Source organism: Brassica napus, chromosome A4 (genome assembly GCF_020379485.1).
Source record: "Brassica napus cultivar Da-Ae chromosome A4, Da-Ae, whole genome shotgun sequence".
NCBI classification, from domain to species: domain Eukaryota; kingdom Viridiplantae; phylum Streptophyta; class Magnoliopsida; order Brassicales; family Brassicaceae; genus Brassica; species Brassica napus.
The window spans coordinates 18,382,681-18,407,574 of NC_063437.1; the positions used below are offsets into that span (position 1 = coordinate 18,382,681).

A 24,894-nucleotide genomic window follows, 5' to 3' on the forward strand; every position below is an offset into this window, starting at 1 on the left:
CTGATCCTATCACAATACCGTCCTTATAAGAGTTATATATGTGTTGTAATGATTCAAATGCAATGCTGCTGGTTCTTCATAAGTATATATTTTTATGATTTTCTTAGAAATTTTAGATTTTACTTCGGGTTATTCGAACTGATCCGATATAACCCAAATTCGAATAATATATGGTTATTTTATGGTTTCTAGGATATGGTAGAAAATCGATCCAAACCCGATGCGTTATATCCGATCCCGATCCATTCTTACAAAAGTACCAGTATGGATCGTAGGACGTGTTACAAAATATAACCAAAATCCAAAAACCAGATCTGAACCTAACGGGTACCCGAATGCTTCATTTGAAGAATTTATGATGTAAATTGATTATATAAGGTTTACAAATATATCTCTCATATAAGATTAAAATATATTATTTAATTAATTTTTGTTAATTTTACTAAATACACAAATTTATAAATTTTACATTTTCTAAAAAAATATTTTTATAAAATGACTATTTTGGTTATTTTTTGGAAAATAATTGTACATGTGGCAGCTGATGTGGCGACCGGTGTATGATTTCGCCAAAAAGATAAGCAACATGTATGTTTTTTGAAATTTTTGAAAGTTTAGATATGTTTTTGCACAGTGGTACCAGTCGGATATGAATCGAACATATTGTGATATGTTGACCGTTTTCGCTAAATGTAACAATCAACACACTCGGCTCCATGTGAGCCTCAGAAAAGGTTCTTTCTTTCCCGTAAAGAAAGCCCGTTTGGGCCCAAGTTTTAAAACACATGAAATAGGCGCCAACGGTTAAAAGTTAAAAATTATATATTAATTTAGAAATAACATGTGAACTATTTTATGTGTCATTTTTAGAATATAGTTTGGGGTATCTAAACATTTATTACAATTCTCATTAAACTAACCATCAAATAGGTTAGAAATCTACAAAAAAAAATCATTATTATTTTTTAAATAAAAACTAAAAATTACGTATAATTAATATATATATATATATATGTGATAATTAATAATTTTGAATAATAAAATTTTGATAACAATTTATGTATCATCTATAATTGTTTTTAAATTTTGTATTATTAAAATAAACAGTCACATCAACCATATAATAAAAGTTTAATTTTTCGCAAATGTTATATTTTGAATTTTTAAAAATGACAATAAATTATTAAAACTGTTATAAGTTTTACAATTTAAATTTTTTGATCAAAGATTTAAACTTTAGTTATAACAAGATTTATGATCATAAAACCTTATGAAGAAGAAGTTTCATTGAATAGATATTTATATATATATATATATATTAATATCGTTTAAATTAAAATACATACTATATAACAATACATAAATGTTTTAATTTTGAAATATGTATGATACTTGAATTGATAAAATTATTTTAGTTTGACAAATATTAAAATATATTTTGTATATCTTTTGTTACTATTTTGATTTTTTTTTTAAACTTATTTATTTAACAAGTATTTTATACAATACATCACTTTGTGCAAAACACATATTAGTGTTACAAAAAAAAAAAAAAACTAATGTAAGTACCTAATTTGGACCAGTCATACATGTCAACATATATGATCCTTATTGGATTTTTTTTTTGGGGGGGGGGGGGGGGGGGGGAGTGGAAATGGGGTCACACCCTTAATGGGCAAGTGATAGGTGTGGGCATTAAGATCTTCAAATTGGGCTTGAGTCGGTTTTTGAAGTTTTAAAAATTCGTAAATTAGAAATTTTCAGTTCGGATTCATATCTGGATCGGTTTGGATCTATAATCAAATACATATAAAATATCTATAATTTTTTAGTAGGAGTATGAGCTGGTTCTAATATTTAACACCCGAAAAGATCATGAGGTACCCTGGTCTATCAAATTATAGTCGAAGTCTATTATATTTATCTAAAATTTTGGAAAAGAACCAAAGATAAACTATTGATATTAAACATTTTGAACTTTAAATTTGACAGTTAAAGTTTAAAATTACTTAAGAATATTACAAAAATAATAATGAAGAATGCAAATAAAAAGTCATTACAATTAAATCATAATTTTAAATATATAAATAGAACACATGAAATCATAGTCTTAGATACTAATGTTTTTAAGTGGATATGAATCGATTTTTATCGGATCAAATATATTTGAACTCTTTTTAGATGTGCATACATCATTCGAATCGGTTCTTTTCGGTTCCAGTTTTTTTGGACAGAAGAAATTCAGAGCTAATTAAATATTTATAAATTTTTGGTTCTCTTTTGAATCAGATATTTTTAGTTAATTTGGTTGGGAATTTTCGATGAGATAGGGGATCACGTGACCTTCGCAGTCACCAAGTTGCGTGAGCTTTTACTACTACCATGTGACATTCGCTTAATGGGCTCGTTTTTGGGTCAGACAGTTTGTGCTCTATTATGATCATCAACTGGTTTTGTACTATGAACACTTTAAACGTCAATTCAACAAGTTCTTGTTCCTCATAGTCATATCCAAATCAATTTGTCAATAAACTAAAGATGAACCGTCTTCTCTTGACGTGCCGACAGTTGCTGCATCTGATTATACGAACTCAATACACTAAAATTGTGTGTTTTCCTAGTACAGGCTAATAGTGGTAGACGTAGTATTTGAGATTTAATTTTAGGAGAACGTTCTACACTTTTCTTTTATGAATTTGATATTAAGATAAAACAATTGATTTAATGCAAATAAAATAATAAAAATAAACAAGTAGAAAATGAGTTGGTTTGGTTTCAAATTATAAAAGAGCTAGGTTCATGGAGATTCATCAGGATATTTAGGACCATGAGCTACATAACTATTCAAAGAAAACAACACGAGCCAATCTAGAACGTGAACAACAAGATTAGATAAACCCACTGTTGTAGTGCATATCTACCAATTTATCAAGCAATCCTAAATTCATAATGCCTAAATTGTCGTTTGAATTAGAGAATGATGACAAGTATTACGATTTGATTCAATTGGTTCATTGTTTACCTTAACACCAACTTTCATTGGTTAAGGAAAATTCGTCTATCTATGTTTTTTCTAAAACCTAAAACACTTTTAATGAATAGATTAAACCTATATTCAAATGCTAAATGACCAGTTTAACACAAGCAGTAAGTTCATCAATCGATAGAAATATCAAAGAATAACAATCATATTTGTGTCTAAGTCACTGATCCATGACCTATAGCACCCGAAACCTAACAAGCTGATTACTCAGTTATAAACAAAAAAAAACACAGAGATAATAGATGAAGAAAATATGTTGAATCAATAAATAGATAAAATAGGGTTTAGGATTCTTCTTAAGAGTGTAAAGATTCTTCTCTCTTTACAAGAAGCAAATCGCTAGTATCTCTCTGAAGATTTCTATAAAAATTATGTGTCAAATAACATAGTCTCAGAAAATAATAATAAAATATAATTTGCAAGTCTTTCGCAGCTGCATGAGGGAAAAATGAGATCTCTAAGTAAAATTCCAAAATATTAGAAACTTCCTTAAAAATATATGCCGTTGGAGCAGTAGCTTCACACTTAGAATCATGCATTTGGGTGCTCTGCTCTGCTGCTCCGCGTAAAAATCTTTAATTTGTATCATTTTCTGCATGCACTCTTTTAAATACTTCGCAACCTACTTCATACATGAAATGACTCAGAATTTTTTTTTTTTTTTGATAAAGACTTGAAAACGAATTGTAAAACATATGTACAAAGTGTCAAAAACACCATATATCAGAACTAAACATTGGAACACAAATAAGACCATGTTAAGAATTATTGATAAAAACTTTCTAACACTCAAACTCTTTTCCTTGTTTTTTTTATCATTTGGTTACAGTATGAATTTCTACGCCGAATCTTTTAATGCAATTTTTCATATTATAATTAAATTCTAATGGAACTCTAAAGTTCAAAGTACTAGTAATTCATATGGTGAATCTTTTAATTCAATTTTCCAAGAAAAGTATTTTAATGCAATTTTTCCACAAAAAAATTTTTTATGCAATTTTCCATGAAAAAAAGAAGCAATGACTGATGCGTTTGGAGATATTTTCCAACTATTTTTCAAACCCGTTAAGGCTTGATGCATTTCAAAGTCTTTTTTTTTTTTGAAAAACGTTTCAAAGTCTTATCTATTCCCTTAGATATTTTTCTCTTCTGCGTTTTAGCCACTAATTTGCTATCCACTCACGTTTTTACTATCCACTCACGTTTTTACTATTCACTCACGTTTCAAACAATTTTCATCAACTCTTGGCTTTTTTGGTTGGAGTATGTGTTTTCATCATTTCACCCAAGTCCAAAATATTATAAAGCTGAGCTTTTACCGTTTTGGACCGTGGAAAACAGTGCCGTGCGAAGAGTTTTAGGGGCCTAAGGCAAGTTTTAAAAATAAATTTTTTTACAACCGTAATGAAAACAATTTTCTAATATGATACTATATTATTTTCACCAAATACACAAGTCTAATACTGTAAAAGAATAAGTTTATAACATAAATATGTTATATTATGTCATATAGAAAAACAATACATGAATTCAGAAAGTGAGTTAATTAATTTTCGTAGGAATGTTTTTTTCTTAAATAAGTCTAAACCACTAGACTAGAAATTATTTTAAATTTTGGGGCCCTAAAAACAGTCATATTAATCGGGGGCCTGAGGCGAATGCCTTTTTCAATACACTGTAAGCACACCTCTGGTGGAAAAGAGCGGATCACATTAGTTTGGGAATGGTAATCTCGTCCTTTAAAGAATTCAAGGTGCATGGAAACGCACAATGCAAAGTGGTTTTAACTTTTAACTATATATAGTAGAGTTTGCATACACAGAAACGTTTAGAGTTTACACATTTAATTAATTAAACATATGCACATGGACCCATTTCCTTGTATTTAATATTAGTTGAATCAATCAAAGAGGAACCCGAAACTTCCACCCTCCTATAATTGGTGGGTTAGATAAAACCACACTAAAAGTTAAATACCATTTACTTTAAGAATATTGATTTATGTCCACGCCTTTTGTTTCCCTACAAATCATATCCACGCATTTATGTTACATATATCGAGTTAAAAACTGATTCACATTCACACATGTACTATATTCACGTAACTTTTAGAATGCAAAACTATCAAATTATAAATCACATTTCTTTAGGTGGAAAAGACAAAAATATATTACCTCAATAAATTATCGTGACAAAAACCTAAAGAAAATTTATCTTCGTATAAAGGTAACCCATAGACTCATTTTCTAATTAGAGCATAAGCTAAGTGTACAAACATTTTGTAACTAGACCAGTTCTAATTACATATATAAATACAAAGCACATGCTTTAGCTCTCTGTCACACATAACATCTTCTCCATCCATCACACAACAAGTAAGATAAAAGAAGCCGTTTCACTAATGTCCAGAGACTGTGAGAAGCACGGCGGAGGCGGAGGAGGAACCGCCAGGAGAATATGCGTAGTGATCATCGGCTTCATCATCATCGTCTCGATAACAATCTTCCTCGTCTGGGTAATCCTCCAACCAAAAAAGCCAAGATTCATCCTCCAAGACGCCACCGTCTACGCCTTCAACCTCACGCAGCCTAACCTCCTCACCTCAAACTTCCAAGTCACGCTCGTTATACGAAACCGAAACTCCAAGATCGGAATCTACTACGACCGTCTTCACGTCTACGCCACGTACCGGAACCAGCAAATCACTTTCCCTACGGCCATTCCTCCGACGTACCAAGGCCATAAAGAAGACAGTGTTTGGTCTCCTATTATCTACGGAAACGCCGTCTCCGTTGCTCCTTATAATGCCGTCGCTTTGGGAGACGAGCAGAGTCGTGGGTTTGTTGAGTTGGTTATACGCGCTGATGGGCGCGTGAGGTGGAAGGTCGGGACTCTTATTACCGGGAAGTATCATCTTCATGTTCGTTGTCATGCTTACATCAATCTTGCGGATAAATCTAACGGAGTTATTGTCGGAGAAAATATCGTTAAGTACACTGTGGACAATCAATGCAGTGTCAACGTTTAGATGACGGGGGAAAGGGACACAACTCTGACGCCGTTAAGTTTGTTTTTTTCCTTATTCACTCGTTTTTCTGCTACTCTTTGCTTCTGTATCGTTTAATTTGTCTACTTTATCATCATCTCGTAAACTATATACTCGTGACATTACAGTGTCTACTTATACACTCATGACATTATCGTTTAATTACAGAGTTGCTAAATTATTCAAAATCAAGTATAACAACATTTATCTGATGTACGAATTAACTTCATATATATATATATATATATAAAACTTCAGAAATATAATTTGAGGAGGAAACTCATTGGAAGAGGATAAGAAGTGGATAATAGGACAAAGTTTGAAGAAGAGTAAAAACAAACAAAAACCACTTTTTTAGTTTTGAATGTATAAAACTTCAATTTTACATTTTGGTTTTTGTCCTACTTTAATATTTTACATTTTGGTTTTTGTACAGAACAGTAGATTGGACCTTTCCTCATCTTGTTAATCTCTGCAAGCTTTATTTTCCTTGGTGAAAGAATCACTACCTTTGTTAAAAAAAATGTAACCTTACGAAATGACGGAATCGTGTCTAAGATTACGCAAATATTTTGCAGAATGAAAAAATAACAAACTGATAAAAATATGAAGAAATTTTTCATTAAGTGGAAAAGTGAGTTTTAGTTATTTTGACAAAAATCAACCCTTTCACATTTTCGTTTTTGTACAGAACAGTAGATTAGACCTTTCCTCATCTTGCTAGTCTCTGCAAGCTTTATTTTCCTTGGTGAAAAAATCGCTACCTTTGATAAAAAAAAAATGGTAACCTTTACGGAACGACGAAATCGTGTCTAAGATTACGCAAATATTTTACCAATCATAAAAATATTTTGGAATGAAAAAAATAACAAACGGATAAAAATATGAAGAAATTTTTCATTAAGTGGAAAAGTGAGTATTAGTTGATTATTGACAAAAAATCAACCCTGCCATATTATTAAATTATATAATAATACCATTTTAAAATTTTAAATAAATAGCAATAAATTTTGTAGTGATAAATAGTTATGTTGTTAGTAAAAATATACTATAACTGTGTTATAATATTTTAAAATGTCAATCTATTATTAAAAAATTATTGAAAACACACAAAGTAAAGTATTTTAAATAGATTTTAGTTACTTTTAAATTTTGTAGTAATTATTTTAGTTATTGATAGTTTTTTTCATTTAATAAAGTATTTTAATCAATTTAGTATGTATTACGCCATTCCGAAAATATTAAATTTTTCTACAGTTTAATTAATTTTTTTCATAACTTAATTATTTTTTCCACGATTCCGCAACTATGCGATGTTTAACAATGGGAGAACTCAAGTACAAAATTATTTGCACTTATTCGGAAACACTCATATAAAACGTAATCTTACACGAACCTAGAATCATAAAGTGGTAAATGTAATATCTCCATGCACTGTAGAAGTGAAGCTTTTTGAATAATGGGTCCTTGGTCGAAAATAGAAATATTAATCTTTTGATATGAATTTTGGTTTCTCATTCCTTTCCAATAAAAATTTGAATTGTTTTTTTTAATGAGTCTTTGTGATGAAGAAGGATATCTATTTATAGAAAAAGATAGGGCCTCATTCTTTATTAGATTTGCACTGGATTCAATCTCAATTATTCATCAAAGTAGAGATGAAGGCATTGGTGAGAAGTGTGAGGGCAAGTATATAACAATTAACAATGACTCTTTAGCATGGCATGTGTGACACATTAATCCATAAAAGAATTACTTAGTACTTAAGTATATAGGTCTCTAAGCTATTTATAGATTTCTTTCCAAGCCGTTACTTTAAGCATGATCACATGACTTTTTAGCACTTGTTCTCTTAAGCTAATCACGATTTTATCTTCTAAATTAATTATGAATTAAACTCTTTAGTAGCCAGATCAAATGGCTATCAAATGTTATATAAACAAAACATCTTAATAGTACTAAAATACTATTCTTAATAAAAATACTAAACCCGGTTGAACTCAAGTGGACCACATTAAACCATAATCCAAGAGTTTATCCGGTTTAGTTGCCGGTCCGGTTTTAAGAACATTGCTGAATACATATCATCACTTAACTATAAGTCCACCTACTTAAGATTGATTGGATATGTATTTTGTTGAAATATCAATCAAAAGTTCAGAAAGATAATGTATAGTAAAAATATTTAATTCTGATTAATATGAGATTTTTTTCTCTCTTGTTTCTAGCAACTTAGGTTGGTTATCGTGTGATCTGTTGATGTCTTAATGCTATGGGGAAAAAATTAAATTTTAGATCAGATCTTTATATTTGTAGGTTCAATTGACTACAGGTGGGTGTAATGTTTTCCCACTTTCGTGGACTGATCATGGTTTATTTGGGCTTCCTTATTTGAGTGTGTAACTGCAGTTTAGTTTTACATTCGGTCTATAAGAAATGTATCTTCTACATTTTATATAAAGCAACTTAACAAATACGAATTTCTTTTGTATATGTATGCCTTTTTTCTTCTGTATAATTATTATTTTTAGTTATACGAATTATAATAAGTAGTTTAGTTTCAATAGAACTATTTTGGCTACTTTCCTATAGAGACAATAGTTCATCGATGATAGATATATATACGCTTCTATGTTATCCAATACATCACACACTTTCATATTCATGAGTATACATTTTTCAAAAGTAAACGTAAAACATTGCAGAATCAGGAAGCCAAATAACTTTCGCTACGTGAAAATCCGACTCCGTGACCTTTTTGATGCCACGAACGGTCGATGAAGAGGCAATTTTGAGTTTTAAGTAAAAAGTAATATTCTATAAGCAAGAAAATTGGGGGTGTGTGAACTTATCAGCGGTTGTCGCCAACCTCGTATATAAGCGTATACGCATTATATATTATAAAGTTTTATGTAGTAGTTAATTCTCAAAAAGGCTATTCTTGTTGTAAATAACGAATATAACTCCTAACCATAGGTCCGCATAGAATGCCTTCCGTCTACACGGTTTAACAATAGTTATTTCAGAAATATGGTTTAATAAACTGAATGCCAGGGGATGAGTATCTAGTGGTTGTATTAAATGGAGAAGATCCCAAAATTTTAAATATTTGCGTTTTCCAAGCATTTCAAAGCTCCGTATATTAAAACAACCCATGGTCAAGTACATCTGTACATGTAAGAAAATAAAAACTCGTTATTATAGTGGAACAGCTGTTTTTTCGATAATAAAAGAATAAATTACAGTAAAACAGAAGCATCCAGTAAAATGGAATAGAGTCACTTATAAATGGCCGTTTCAGAAGGCTTGCACTATGTCTGTGTACATCAGTAGCTTCAACGCTCATTTCACTTCCCCCCTCTCTCTCTCCCTCTCTCTCTATTTTCTCCAGAAATAAAGATCCTCTCTGTCTCTACACTCCTTTGACATTTACTTTAAACACTAGATCATATCAGATCCCACGCGCGTATATAGAAGGTTCGTGTATATTCAAGTAAGTATTTCTTTTGACTCATGTTTATGTATGGATGCATAATCATGTTAGTTAGCCCGATATTGTTTTCTTTGGTTATGTGACTTATGTTGTTTACTCTGCCTCCTCTGTTTCAGTTTGGTGCGAGTAGTGATTATGGATCAATCTGAGCTTCATTTGCTTGTGTTTTTTTCTTATTACCTAATCTCTTCGTTTCATATTAAGTGTTGTTGTAGAAAAAAATACAAAATAAGTGTCATTTTCGATTTTTAATGCAAAATTATTAATTTTATTTAACAATTTATTTATCTATTGGTTGAAATATGGTTAGATATATAGATAATTGTGTTTTTATATATGAAATATACAAAATTAATTGTTTTCTTAATTTGTGTGCACAAACTCAAAATGACACTTAAATTGAAACATATGTAATATTATTTTTAAATCAAATTGTGTGTTTCCAACTTTCTTGGATCATTAATTAGGATTAGTTTTCTTAAAACGTATTTGTTGGAATTTATCTCTTCATGAATACAAGACATTTTTTGGGTGCATGAATCAAATGATTCACAAATAAACCAATGACGAAAATAATGTTACTACAATAGACAGGAAAAATATAATGTCCTAATTAAATAAGAGGAAATGTTTAGTTTGATGAGTAAATCTGTGAGCAATTACAACAACTTGCAGTCTCACTCACATTAGTGTTTGTATCCCAAAAAAGGGTGTTTGTATCCTCTGTTCAGATTTAGATGTCACGAGTCAACCTTTGGGAGTAACAAGAGTAGAGTATACTCAGGTAGGTTATCCATGGCTCTAAAATTGCCAATTACTTCATTCTTCAGGTTTGGTCAACATGCCCTTTTAAGTATTACATCAACAAACTTCATGGCTTGTGAGTGTGGGATCAACGATACGAGAAAACAAAATAAAATTCAAGTGGAGTTTAAATGTTTAATTCTATTTGCTTCTAAAATTATATGATTCATAAGTCAATCTTATAACACTCAAGAATGTTACAAGTTACTAATACGGAATTTTTAGTGAAACTACAGAGCTGAAGACGAATGGCAAGTGATCAGTTACAAGTGTTGAATGCACTTGATGTAGCAAAGACGCAATGGTACCATTTTACAGCGATTATAATTGCCGGAATGGGATTCTTCACCGACGCTTACGATCTCTTTTGCATCTCACTTGTCACCAAGCTCCTCGGCCGCATTTACTACCACGTGGAAGGCTCTCCGAAGCCTGGCACTCTCCCTCCTAACGTTGCTGCTGCCGTTAACGGCGTTGCCTTCTGTGGGACCATCGTAGGTCAGCTCTTTTTCGGGTGGCTTGGTGATAAGCTCGGGAGGAAGAAAGTTTATGGTATGACGTTGATGGTCATGGTCACTTGCTCTGTAGCTTCCGGTCTCTCTTTCGGGCACGAGCCAAAAGCCGTGATGTCCACGCTATGTTTTTTTAGGTTTTGGCTTGGGTTTGGGATCGGTGGTGACTATCCTTTATCCGCAACGATCATGGCTGAATACGCTAACAAGAAGACTCGTGGAGCGTTTATTGCTGCGGTTTTCGCCATGCAAGGGTTTGGAATCATGGCTGGTGGCATCTTTGCTATAATTATTTCATCTGTTTTTGAAGCTAAGTTCCCTGCGCCAGCCTATGCGGATGATGCCTTGGGATCCACGGTTTCTCAAGCAGATTTTGTATGGCGTATAGTCTTGATGGTTGGTGCTATCCCTGCCGCAATGACGTATTACTCACGGTCCAAGATGCCGGAAACCGCAAGATACACAGCTTTGGTTGCTAAAGACGTAAAGCAAGCTGCTTCAGACATGTCTAGGGTTCTGCAAGTGCAGATAGAGACAGAACAGCAGGAAGTGGAGAGCAAAGAGTTTTCCTTGTTTTCCAAGGAATTCATGAGGCGCCACGGGCTTCATTTGCTCGGCACTACATCAACCTGGTTCCTCCTTGACATTGCTTTCTTCAGTCAAAACCTCTTTCAGAAGGATATTTACAGCGCAATCGGGTGGATTCCTCCGGCTCAAACCATGAACGCGATTCAAGAAGTGTTCAAGATCGCATGTGCACAAACCATCATAGCCTTGTGTAGCGCGGTGCCTGGTTACTGGTTCACAGTTGCGTTCATCGACGTTATTGGAAGATTCACGATTCAGATAATGGGATTCTTCTTCATGATGGTCTTTATGTTTGCTCTGGCTATACCTTACAATCACTGGACTCACAAGGAGAACCGTATCGGTTTTGTAATCATGTACTCGTTAACATTCTTTTTCGCCAACTTTGGACCTAATGCTACAACCTTCATCGTACCGGCCGAAATCTTCCCGGCCCGGTTTGGATCCACATGCCATGGTATCTCTGCAGCATCAGGAAAAGTAGGTGCAATAGTTGGTGCTTTTGGGTTCTTGTACTTGTCCCAAAGTCCTGACAAGGACAAGACAGATGCAGGATACCCTCCAGGGATTGGGGTCAGGAACTCACTTATTATGTTAGGTGTGGTTAACTTCTTGGGTTTTCTCTTCACTTTCTTGGTGCCTGAAGCTAAGGGAAAGTCTCTTGAGGAAATGTCCGGTGAAAATGAAGACAACGACAACAATATTAGAACGGTCCCAATAGTATAGGTTATATAGTACACCTTTTGTTTTTTCTTCTTCTCTTGTTGTGTTCAGCAACTTAAATTGTTACTTCTTCATGTTGATTCGTGCAGATGGGCGCAACATGAGGTGGAAGGTGGGGACTATTACCATCGGGAAATATCAGTTTTACGATTCTCAGATTTTTAAACATCTAATATTATAAAGTGGGTAAGTGTAATATCTCCGTATTTTTATTTTTGATCAAACCATTCATTACTTGCTAAAACATAAAGGGTTTCTCACATCAAAGGTGAGTTAACAGATACAACAAGAGCTGATTTAGCTAGAGTATCAGCAGCTACATTCTTTAAACGAGGAATGAAAACAAAAGAGATAGATGAGAGGGAATGGCTCAACATGCTTATGTCATGGAGAATACCCTCAAGGCCAGTCACAGAAGTCTTTCCTGTGAGGTTGTCAGTTAGACTTTTGCAGTCTGAGAAACAGACTAAGTCTTTAAAACCTGCATAGATAGCAGAGTAGATCGAGTCCTTCATAGCCAAAGCTTCCGCTATCACAGCAGAGGCAACAAAGTGGCGCTGAAAGGAACCCTTTCGCAGTGTGATGCCAGGTTGATTCTTATGGATCCATCCCATTCCCCCTTTGCTAGACGCTGAGAGCCATGCTCCATCAGAGTAGCAGTTGATAGTATCTGCAGAGACAGACCTAGAACACTAAGCACAAAATTTCAATATTCTACGTCTCATCAAACAACTGACTTTATTAAACACACTAAATCACAAATTCCTTTGCAAATCTACTGATGTTAAACAAACATTAAAGTGCAACCCTAACTGATAAGGTCATGACTTGAGCTCATAGATATGGTTCGCGAATCCTTACCTAAGCAAAAAAGCCTCCAAAGAGAAGAACCATGTAGCTCAAAGCCTCAAACCTTAGTTTTGAAAACCATTTTATCAGCACGTATGTGTTGAATGATATATCACTTATTTACGTTATCACATTTAAAACGTGATTCTGTTCTTCTTTACCATTTACAATATTCATCCCTTGCTGTTTTCATGTTTTAAAAAGCAATTCCGTTATATACAACTACCACCATGTTAAAATTTTAAATTAAAAAAAAAAAACAACTTGATTAACCTACTAAACCTAGATTTTCGGCGTTTTGTGATTAGCCTACAAAACTTTGATTCAATTTTTTTGAAAGTCGAAGAGTAGTTGCAGCAATACGTGATTTGATCAGTGCACGTTTAAGAAACGTCAAGGAGAAAGGGAAAGGCGCAGCGAATAAACTCCTAAAAGGTTTTAATAGTAGCACTTTTAGGCCTCAAAATTCAAAATTAAAAGTATCTAAAGAGTCCAAGCAGACGTTCAAATATAGTAGCCATATTGCACTTTTACCATCAAAACCCTAGACGCGATCAATGAAAACTAGTAGCTCTTCCAAGGTTACTTACTATATACTATAGAGTCAACCTAGAAGTAATTAATCAAGAAAACATTTTTTTAGAGACCATAAGTAAAAAACAAAGGATCATTAGTTTAGAGACAAATGCAGCTCGATCGGCGCGTCCATGACTCTCGTATCTCCATCACCTGAAACTGTGAAGAAGACTAATACTTTTAACCATTTTTGTTTACTTGATTGAGAAGCAATAATAAATGTGAGAGAGAGGAAGATAAAGAAGCTACTGACAATATTGTGCAGATGCACTACTCCTCTGTCTTTGTCTATAACGGATACATGTGCTAGACGACGACTGACAAGGAGAAACTAAGGTCTGTGAAAACCAAGCTGAATTCAAGCTTATTGGAGGACTACGGATACCTAAGAAGTTATCTGTAGTGCTCTCCCACCTCTCGTTCTTTAAAAGGACCCACACGTACGAACGCACACCTTGTCTGAAATTATAGATTTGTCTGAAATTAAAGAAACAGACACGATCCTCGAAACTGCACATGTAAATTTCACCCACTGTCACACCCATATCGCTGGGTGTGGACAAAGTACGAAACTTTTCAGTGTGAAGATCCATGACTAGTATCTCGGAAAAGTTATTTTTCAACAACCAGAAGAGTGAGCCGTTTACAAAGACTGGGTTTCTATCAGGACGCGGAATGCAAGAAAGTGGCATTGGACCAGCGGTTGGCCTCCACTTGCTAGTGCCGAAATCGAAAACCACTGTTCCCAAGCCATAATAAAAAAGCACCACTTTGTATGTTCCTGTCACAACATCTATCCCAAACCCAACTGAAAGTTTGTTGTTAGCTTGAGGAGGAGGAGTAAGTGTCCGGGTCACACCTGTCATTGGGTTGCATAGATAAACGTTGACAGAATCCAACTCGTGTACGCATACCAAACCATTACAAGAACCAGCAACTCGAAGAAGACCTCCTGAACTTGCTCCAGAACTCATTTTACCGCATTTCGAGAAAAACTTGATACACAAGCTTTTCGATGTGGACTTGTGAACAGTGATTTTCATCTCTTCTTCAACAATTCCATAATACTTTTTCTCAAGGAGACGGAGGTGTTTCTCTGCTAAATAGCCGGATTCCATCAATGATTTCCATTCTTTCGATACTGATTTTAATCTTACCAACGATTTCACCGGAAGACGGTGAAGAATCTCTTCTATTAAATCATCCGGTATCTTGATGATACAGCTAGGTTTTGCATTTTCTTGTTTCTTACGACAAACTAATAAAACTCTGCCCAAAATCGCTAAAAGCTGCCCTTTGGTATGTTGGATCTTCGCCTTCCATTTGTTTCTCTTCAACTCAACCAGTTCCACCATTGACAGAGCTATATCTATATTATTAAAACAATTCCGCACAAATTTTCTTGATCAAGTTCACAATATATAAGAAACTCGATAAGGAACTTCTTAACACGAAATATGAACTTTTCCACGTTTAAAGAAGTTTTCCATCATTTTCATTTGGAGAGATTTGTCCCGTCACTATTATTAAGGCTGTCGCATATATGATATCCATATTTGTTTGATATCTATTGTGAATTTTACATATTTTGATTACTGCTTTCCTATTTGTTTGATCGGAAATCTTTGCCTCTTAATTCAAGTTAGAGTTTAAAGAATGTTTACCCTTAAACTATTTACAATTTTAAAATAGCAATTTAAGAAATATTGTTATTTATAAGAAAAATAAAAGACTACTTTTAAAATTTTATTTTATTAAGATTTTTTAAAAAGAAAAATTACTTATTTTATAATTATATTTTTAAAGATATTCATTAAATAATTTTTTTGTATTTGTAGGATTCTATAAATCCTTTTTTCTTATAGATAAGATTGTGACAAAATTTTTAAAAATGATACAAATCTCTTTTGTTTAGAATTTTAAATGAGAATTCGGTCAAAAAATACACAAACTTTGCACGTATTGCCAAAAAAAAATTTGTACTCGAGCTTAACCAAAAAAACACTTTACTTTTGTTGACTTTTTTAGTTTATTAAGAAATTTAGAATTTGATTGGTCATATTAATACACCGTAAACCAACAGTTAAAACGTTAACTAGACGTTAAATGTTGGCGTTAAGTGAAACGACGTCGTTTTCAAATGAGATGAAACGACGTCGTTTTCAAATGATTTTAAAATATAAAAAAAAAGTAAATCCTTGGTTTTGAACTCAAGTTGGTTAGGACAAATAACAAGGCATTTTACCACCGGACTACTGACACTTTCAATGAGGTTACAAACACATTTAATTTTATTTGGTACTGATTGAATATAAAAAAAATCTCTACAAACTTAAAAAGATCTTTAAAATTCCAAAAAATATATAAAAGTTCAAGAAAAAGTAATATTAAAATTAAATTATAAATAATTTTTTTTTATTAAAAATGAAAAAATTCCAAAATAATCTCCAAGAGCTTTGCAGAGCCCATCTAATATCGATTACGACTTTGAGCAACGTTCTCGACATTCTTGAGATGTCCACGATCCCTTCAGACAACCGTTTGAAGAGTTGGGCCACATTCTTTATCGTAACACACATGGAAGAAATCGTTTATACCAGTAAATACAAATTATTTGTTCACCAGAATCCCGATCTAGGTTTGGATATTACACAGCTTTTTGTGGATGCTTTGAGATCCGAATTTGGGTACACAGATCAACAGCTGAGGTCTGCAGTTCTGCCTAAACCATAAGTTTAATTACTTTCTAGACATGTTAAACTTTTGTTGTTACCACTTTTATTAGAATCCGTCAAAGATAGTTTTCAGAATTTATCACAATTTCAAGTACTTTAGTTTCATGTTTCTGTCTTATAGTATTGTAAGCAAATGCAGCAATCTAATTAATACTAATCGTCACAAGCTCCCCTAAGTTCTAGAACACTTTATATATCAATTATGTTACATGAGAACCAATGTACGTACGACGAGCTAGAGATCAAAAAGTCATATCATATGTCTTTCTGTGATAAAAAATATCTTTCACGAAATACTCTTTATTGGAAGTTATTGAGCACAAGCCTACAATTGCATAATATTCTTTGGTCAAATATTCATTCAACTCACCGCGTGACGTGACAATACCTTAATTTGACCAACGCAAATGAAAACGTGTATATAAAGAGGACTTGCATTAGTCGTATATCCATTAATTCTAACCTCCACAACCTCAAACATGGCTGAACAACCTCTCAACGGTGCCTTCTACGGTCCATCAGTCCCACCACCGGCTCCTAAAGGCTACTTCCGCCGACCCGGGCACAGCCGCGGTTGTGGCTGCTGCCTCCTCAGCTTCGTTGTCAAAGTCATCATAGCCATTATTGTCATCCTTGGCATAGCCGCTCTTATCTTCTGGCTCATCGTCCGTCCTCGCGCCATCAAGTTTCACGTGACCGAAGCGTCTCTTACGCGCTTTGAACACACTTCCCCGGACAACATTTTAAGGTATAACCTAGCCCTCACAGTTCCTGTCCGCAACCCTAACAAGAGGATCGGAGTCTACTACGACAGGATCGACGCTCATGCGTACTACGATGGAAAGCGGTTTAGTTCCACCACGTTAGCTCCTTTCTATCAAGGACACAAGAACACGACCGTTCTCAGACCAATGTTCCAAGGCCAAAACCTTGTTATGTTCAACGCCGGAGAGTTACGGACTTACAACGAGGAGAGTATCGCCGGAGTTTACAATATTGAGATCAAATTTAGGCTTAGGGTTAGGTTTAAGCTTGGGGACTTGAAGTCTCGGAGGGTTAAGCCTAAGGTTAACTGCGAGGATATAAGGCTTCCTTTAAGTACGTTCAACGGAACTACAACCTCCGCTACCGTTCTCCCTCTCAAGTGCGACTTCGATTTTTAAGTCTTTGGTTTCATCATGTTCCATTCCACCATACGTATTGGTTCGTTTATTATTATTTTTTTTATGCAACATTACGACTTATTTTCTACAGAGCCTTTTTGTATACATATGTACTCATCTTCCGTGTTCATTATTATATATAAATAAAACATTATTTTATGTAGTTTATTGATATATATTTTTCAAATAGCGTCGGCTACTAATCATGTATATAGCCACCAATTCATAGTTTAAGCCTTTAAGAATCTCAACATTTCAAACTGGAGATTACTTGACATTTTTGTACTCTTTGAGAAAAACGTATAATATAATAACGGTATTGTTTTAGCTTATCTACCATTAGTAGACTAATTAAGAAATTCTTTGAATTATTGATAAATTATTCCTTTATTCAGTCGTTTGTCAGTAACGAAGATCTTATGGGCGGGGCCATGAGCAAGTGTTATCCCCTTTTTGCATTAAAAGTTATTGAGCGCCCAGTAGAACTATCCGGAAGTTCTAGTTCTGTGGTGAAGTGTTATCTTTCGTAAGTTGGAACAAAATTGCATAATTTTTTTTTCTAACTTCAAATAAACGCGTCAACTTACACGGTTCCACCGCACCCCTGACCTAATATAAACAAGACTAAATAGGGGAAAATTAAATAAATATTTAGAACCTTTTAAAAGTATTACACATTAGTTTTGTTTTTTCTACCCTTATTAAAATGATTTTCCAGAATGGGCCATTAACCAATAGCCGAAACAACTTACAATAATGGGTTTGACAAAATCAACAATCCCTCGAAACATTGATGAAATTGTTGAATTCTTGAACATCAATCAAGCTGTCTTGGCTTTCAGAGGAAACTATGCCACTACTGATTTCAAATTGTATGCTTTTACGTTTATATAAAGTGGTCTTAGCGTCTTACTGTTGATGAATATTATAGATTACACATTTTCGATATTGTCACGACGACCTCAGTATACGTTATAACTTATAAGATTATTCCATATACGACAAAGCCCCCTTCTTTGGCCATAATGTTTTAGTACACTTAATTTATGTTTTATATATTCTAAAGCATAAGATGCCTCTTGTTTCCTACTTAACCCTTCTTTTCATGGGCTAACCTTTTACTTTTAATTATTTTTCTTAAAATAATTATATCTTACTCAGCCTAATCCATACCTTTCTAAAGTGAGGAACCAAAGGAAGTAAACAATTTCCTTTTTGCTTGCCTAGCTATTTGTTTATGCAAGTCGAATATTATTCGAAACATGTGAAAAAGTAGTGATCCTTTGATTTTCTTTGGTCTAGTCTACTTCATTTTTATTTGTTCCTTAAAAATATTAACTTCCCCTTTGTGCATCTCTTAAGTCATGGATCATTTTTATACTATAATTTGAGAGCAATTAGAAAAGCCAGATATTGAATATATACCGTCATACTTATCAACCATTTACTTTTCCGGCGGTGGAAGTATAAAGTTGATATTCGAGGACTTTACTATATATCAGTCGGATAATATAAAAATTTAATAGGAAGTGGATAAATGAGCTAAAACAGGATTGTGATACCATTTGCTATGTCAAATATATTGATATTGGCACATGTTCATTCTTTTGTTCTATCTTGAGGCCTTTTCTTTGTTGATAAAACTAAAATGGAGTGGTAAATGGTAAATTGGTAATTACAATCGAATGTAAATAAATTTTACTCTCTCTTTTTTTTGATGAATTGTTTTTACTAATTTTAGTATTTAGTACCATCAATTCAAAGGTTTAGACTAATAAGTTGGATATCTAAAGAGAAATTAAATTATGATTTGGATTAACTTTGTTAACATACCCCCTCTACAAAGTTCCTAAGCATCCTAACTACACGATTGAGCCAGAAAAATGTCCCAAGGAGAAGTAGTAACACATGACCCTGACCATATGTAGCAAGATCATGTCTATAAATGATCATGTTGCCGAGTTGCTGAAAATAATGTGTGCATCTACAGCGTCAAGTAATCCAATATGATCACTGCAATGTCCATCATCATCACCATCATGATGGAGAGAGAGGTTTAGATCGAGAGATATACAAGAACTCCTCATCTTTCTCTCTTCTTCTGGAGGTGAACAACTTCTTGATCTCGAGATAAATCTTTCACAGCACAAGATCACTATGGCGTCTCTAAGCAAAGCTTCTTCACCATTTTCACTTTGGACTCTTCCTCTCTCAATGGCCCTCTTGAAACCCATCTGACATAAATAGTCAGCTTCACCTATATCTTCTACGAAGAACACTCTGTGTGGATCACAAGACACGGCTTCGAACAATCTCTGAGTGTAGCTCAAGCTATCTTCATCTCTCCTCCTTTTCTTGTCTCTCAAGTTAATTGAGACAAAACTGTTCTGAGACCCAAACACAAGCTCTGCCAACTCTCTACCTATCTTCTCTTTGGCCTCAACATCCACACCTTGGAAAAGTAACCATGTTTCTTCTTTTCGGTTCCCGTTGCTTAGCTTCCTAGGTGCTGATCTTGACCTACAACTTAAGATAGCTTTTGCGATAGCAGGGATCACATCCTTCTGGCTTTGTGCCTTGCTTATCAAGGCATCGCATAGAGTTCTTAGGTTTTCATCATTCAACTCATTAAACCTGGAGGGATACTCCACCTCTCTTGTATGAGCGTAAGTATTGGAAGAAGAGGAAGGAGACAGAGAAGAAAGGTCTAGAGTTTTCTCAGATGGTCTTATGTATACTGAATCAGAGATTGAGTTATCTAAATCCTGACAAATCCAAAACAACACCAAATCTTAGGACATCAAGAACCAGTATCTCTAATGAGAAGGGTTAGGTAAAAAAACTCACAGTTCTGTTACTTTGGTTCTCGTTCTTGTACTTCTGAAGCCACGCTGGGAGAGCAGTGGTCACTCTACTGCTTGTCTTCATTGAGCATTCTAGAACGGTCCCGTTTTCGATCTCACTATTTGAAACAAAGTATAGTGATTAAGATATTGAGTTAGATCTTACAGTGTCTGTGTGTGTGTGTGTGAAAGTTTCATGACCAAACCTAAGTAGTTTCACAAGAAGAGACGTTACCTGAAGGTCTCCCTCCTCTCAGCCACCCGATTGTCTACACCGTTTATGATATCTTTGTTCCTTACTGCGGAAGTTAGTTTAGGTTTCTTGGAGGAGAACATCAAAGACACAGATTGCTCCACCTTGCTCTTCACGTGAGGACTTGAGAAACCAGCCTCTCTCATCACTCTGCTGACACCAGGATCATCAAGAATGGAGATTACAAGCTGCTCAGGGTCAATCTTGACGGCTAAGATTGGTTGTTGCTGGTTCTCGAGGGAGCCACGCCGCAGGTGAGCCTGTGCACGCTTGAAAGCTGCCACCAGAGCGTTAGATATACAAGGGACCAACATAGGACTCCCTGTGGAAGTTGGGAGGCGGTTGAGAGAGACGTTGAAACAGAGCTCAAGTGCTCTGCACTGAAGAGGATGAGTGTTGGATTGGAGGCAAGCTGTTCTGAGTAAACCTGTGGAAGCAGAGAGCATGGTGCTAGCCACATGGAGAGGCGTGACCTGAGCATGCCCTCGCCGTCTAGCCAAGGCCATGGCTTGTTTCACCATGTTTGCAGCTTCATGCGTGAGGGATTGCTGGACACTACAACCTCCACTTCTCATACTCAATATACACAGTCTTGTCTTGATATTTTTTTTCTTTGGATAACAAAAAAAAAAAATCAAAGGAGCTTACCAAAAGATGTTTGTGTAAGTCTATGGAAGGAAGTGAGTGGTGAAATTATATGGGGAGTATGAGGAATGTGTATGCTTTTCTTGTAGTAGAGGCAAGAATTTAAGGGTCCAAAGTGGGTTTTTGTAGTGCAAAGTGGAATGCATGTGGTGACAAATCAGTATCAAAAGCCAAAGGCAATTCAGCTTTCCCCCCTAATAGTGTTTTTCTATCTCAAATTTCACATATACATTTTAAAAATGTATCATGGGTACTGCTTGATAAGTGGGTACCTCTCTTTTATGCAAAGTTTATCATTTGTTTTCTATATTTAAAAGACCTAATTAAAGATGCATATCATTTACATATATATATATTCAAAGATAACACCTCCAATTATACATCACCTTACACCAACTAATAGCCATGTCTTTATACCTTTTTAAGACAACAGTCACACCTGGTCTTAACCCAATCAAGCAAAAGCTAACCCATGTCACAAGCGTGTAAGCGACCAAAATAGCTGCAAGATAAATAAAGAAAGCGGAAAATATTGGCACACAGTTTCTAGAATAACATTAACATGAACTATGTTCCATAATATAATCAAGAATCATAACTGATGAAGCTGTTTTAACCCTTCAGGTTCTGTAAGTGTAAACCAAAAGGGTCTCGCTTAGAATCACTATTTTGGTCTTTGTATCTTCTTTAAATTTAGCAGCGGACCCATCATAGGCATATAAATTCATATAATAAATGTATTAAATATAATTATCTTTCCCTTTCATTACTTTCAGAAAAGTGTGTAGCTTTTTCAATATATCTTTCTTTTAAAATCGAGGAAACAAAGAAGAAGAAGAATAAGAAACAAAGGTGTTTACTATTAAGAAAGACCAAAAATGTATGCATAAACCAATATGCCACAAGGCAAGGATATACTAACCTTAACTTGATGATACATTATTTCACTCAAAGTTAGATAGTGAACAGCTGAATCTCAAATCTAGCAAAGGATACAAAATCCATTTGCTATTCAGGGAATGCAGCATAAAATCCAAGATGGATCTATGAAATCACGTTACAGTAACTGGCATTAGGAGCTTATCCTATTACACTTCTACTTTGATGAATAGGTCTCTCTCTTTCATGAAGCATGCCACTGCATAGAAAGAAGAGAAAAGAAGAGCACCACCATTTACCTTACCTAGGAATCTTCAACAACATCTACTCTATTAAAATGAAGTCCAAAAATATATCTACCGTTTTCAAGTCATTTTTAATTTTCAGACCCATTACTTGAGAGTTACATGTGACATTAGTTATACGCTGATTAATAAATAAACCGATGATGTCATATTTAAATCGTACCACCACATCGGGTAATTTAAACAAACCATTATTCTTACTATCGATTTCATTAACAATAAACCGGTTATCTATTATTATAAACGTAGATGCAATACACAACTCTTATATATAAATTACATCTTACATACATACTTTTCTTAGAGAAACATGCTTACTGCATTTTGTTTCATTACTTGAAGCACCACAATTTCTCCAGTCTTTGATTTAGTTCATATCAATAACTGCATAAGATCAAATTCAAATTCGATATAAATAGTACAGTACACAACTCGTACATCGTACGCACATACTCTGCTTAGACAAACTTAGTCTACTTGGACAAACACTTTACTTCGCTTCATTTCATAACTTGAATCACGAAATCTAAACATACATTACACCTGCAAGTTTTTAACATTTATTTTCATTCGCATTATGACATAATATTGTCAACCATATAAACTTTAATCTTATATATAGATTATATCTGTTTTTCCATTATATTTATTTAATTTTTTCTTATGTTAATCTACACTTACCATAGAACTATAGAAGAACTAACGTATAACATATAGTATAGTAGATTACTATATTCATATATTTAAATATATTTTTAAATTGTTTTGAAAATATAACTTATCCTCAAAGTATATATAATTTGTTACAATAGATTTATGTTCTCAAGTTTCTGATCAAGTATACAATAACGTGTTCTGCAAACTAAATATTCTTATTTTCGAACCATCAGTTATAATATCTTGCCACCACATCATAATAGATTTGATCAAATCTAAACTAGCTTTTCGACCAGTAAAAAAAGATCTAACAACTTAATTATGTTAAAAACATATTTTCCTTATTCATTTATTTTTGAAAACAGAAAATATTTTTTCAGGACACGTTATTGTGTTGCTTTGCAAATAAATGGGACATACGATTATGGGTCTTAACCAACTAAAACTAATATTATGGACGTTGAAATTTAAATAATAAAACATAGTATATAATATATCCACAAAAAAATATTATAATTAAAAAATATATAAAAACTCTATTGTGGAAATATTTTTTTTAAATGTAATATTGTAATCTCAGTAACAGTTAAAAAGGTTTGTTTAAATAATTTGCTTATAAATTTTGGATCTCAAACATATTAACATTTATATATATGGGATGTTGGAATTTAAAAAAAAAACTGTATATATTATATCCACAAAGGCACAAACAATATTATAAAAAAAACTATATATATAAAAAACTATGGATTTTTTATAAATAATTTATATATTCTAATCTCGGTAACAATTAAAAAAATTTGTTTAAATAATTTCCGCCCTTGAAAAGGGCGGGTTACTATCTAGTTTATACAATATTATAAGAGAATGTTGTATATATATAGTCCTCAAAGGTTAATGAAATGGTAAATGTAATTATTAATTTCTGAAGGATTGTACAAGAGATCTTCCTTTCATTCCCCAATCATATTTTCAGCCTTTACTTATTATAATTTTAAATACTTCTTCCAAAGGCCACTCATCAATCAACAATCAACAAAATTTCTTAGAGCATCTTCAACATCATTCTATATTTTACTCAAAAATAGAAAAAATAGAATAAAAAATGGAGTGATGAACAAAAAATAAAATCATTACTCTATAAATGGAATAATCCTTTTAATTTTTGTTCATTACTCCATTTTCTACTCAATTTTCTCAATTTTGGAGTAAAATATGGAATGATGCCCTTATTACACTAACTGCCTTTGGCTCCTATTACAAAAGTAAAGGGTCATTACTCAAAATTTAGTTAAAAGAAGAAGAAAAACAACAAAGGAAGATGGACATGCATGATCCAACAATTATTATTGAGGACAAGCAAAGATGTGATTATACTATTATGATCAAGAAGAAAGAAAACTATCAAAATAAAGTCTTTAAATTTCCAGGTTTCATGATTTAACTCCAAGCCAAGGCGAAAACATCCAGTCTTGTGATACACGACCATGGTTAGGGTAAATCAGCTAATGAGTTTTGGTAGTTTTATGAATTAGGTATTCAATTTTCCTTTACATTATGTTGTCTTCTTTTGTTGTATAGTTTATGATTGCTTTATTTTTGTTTTATTAATTAGATATTCATATTTTCATTTTACATTAGTGTTTTTTTTTGCATTAGTTTGATGTAAAGATTTTTATTGATTAATAAAAAACAAATTTTCAAGAATTAACTTTAAGTTTTAAGAGATTAAGATTAAAAGAAAACTTAGCCTATATATTTTCTCTCTTTCTAATGTGAA

At 33.5% G+C, this 24,894-nt stretch overlaps 5 protein-coding genes across 5 annotated transcripts; 3 read left to right on the top strand and 2 right to left on the bottom strand.

The window, feature by feature from the left end:
- Positions 1 to 5,173: 5,173 nt before the first annotated feature.
- Positions 5,174 to 6,251, top strand: LOC106447352 (NDR1/HIN1-like protein 12). The gene has a single exon (XM_013889256.2). It carries the CDS (start codon positions 5,445 to 5,447, stop codon positions 6,069 to 6,071), a length of 627 nt encoding a protein of 208 aa, XP_013744710.2. The 5' UTR covers positions 5,174 to 5,444; the 3' UTR covers positions 6,072 to 6,251.
- Positions 6,252 to 7,954: 1,703 nt separating this feature from the next.
- Positions 7,955 to 12,367, top strand: LOC106450225 (inorganic phosphate transporter 1-4-like). Its single transcript, XM_013891875.3, has 2 exons — positions 7,955 to 12,212; positions 12,299 to 12,367. The coding sequence occupies exon 1, from the start codon at positions 10,635 to 10,637 to the stop codon at positions 12,210 to 12,212; it is 1,578 nt and encodes a 525-aa protein (XP_013747329.2). The 5' UTR covers positions 7,955 to 10,634; the 3' UTR covers positions 12,299 to 12,367.
- Positions 12,368 to 12,571: 204 nt separating this feature from the next.
- On the bottom strand, positions 12,572 to 16,194 carry LOC125608232 (putative F-box protein At1g33530). Its single transcript, XM_048778225.1, has 2 exons — positions 16,118 to 16,194; positions 12,572 to 15,035 (listed from the first exon to the last, which is right to left on the bottom strand). Exons 1-2 carry the CDS (start codon positions 16,192 to 16,194, stop codon positions 13,880 to 13,882), a joined length of 1,233 nt encoding a protein of 410 aa, XP_048634182.1. The 3' UTR covers positions 12,572 to 13,879.
- Positions 16,195 to 16,808: 614 nt separating this feature from the next.
- LOC111215203 (NDR1/HIN1-like protein 10) lies at positions 16,809 to 17,695 on the top strand. Its single transcript, XM_022718568.2, has one exon. The coding sequence runs from the start codon at positions 16,849 to 16,851 to the stop codon at positions 17,530 to 17,532; it is 684 nt and encodes a 227-aa protein (XP_022574289.1). The 5' UTR covers positions 16,809 to 16,848; the 3' UTR covers positions 17,533 to 17,695.
- A 1,625-nt stretch (positions 17,696 to 19,320) lies between these two features.
- On the bottom strand, positions 19,321 to 21,674 carry LOC111215204 (protein SMAX1-LIKE 3-like). The gene is made up of 3 exons (XM_022718569.2): positions 20,611 to 21,674; positions 20,380 to 20,494; positions 19,321 to 20,297 (listed from the first exon to the last, which is right to left on the bottom strand). Exons 1-3 carry the CDS (start codon positions 21,201 to 21,203, stop codon positions 19,482 to 19,484), a joined length of 1,524 nt encoding a protein of 507 aa, XP_022574290.2. The 5' UTR covers positions 21,204 to 21,674; the 3' UTR covers positions 19,321 to 19,481.
- Positions 21,675 to 24,894: the final 3,220 nt, after the last annotated feature.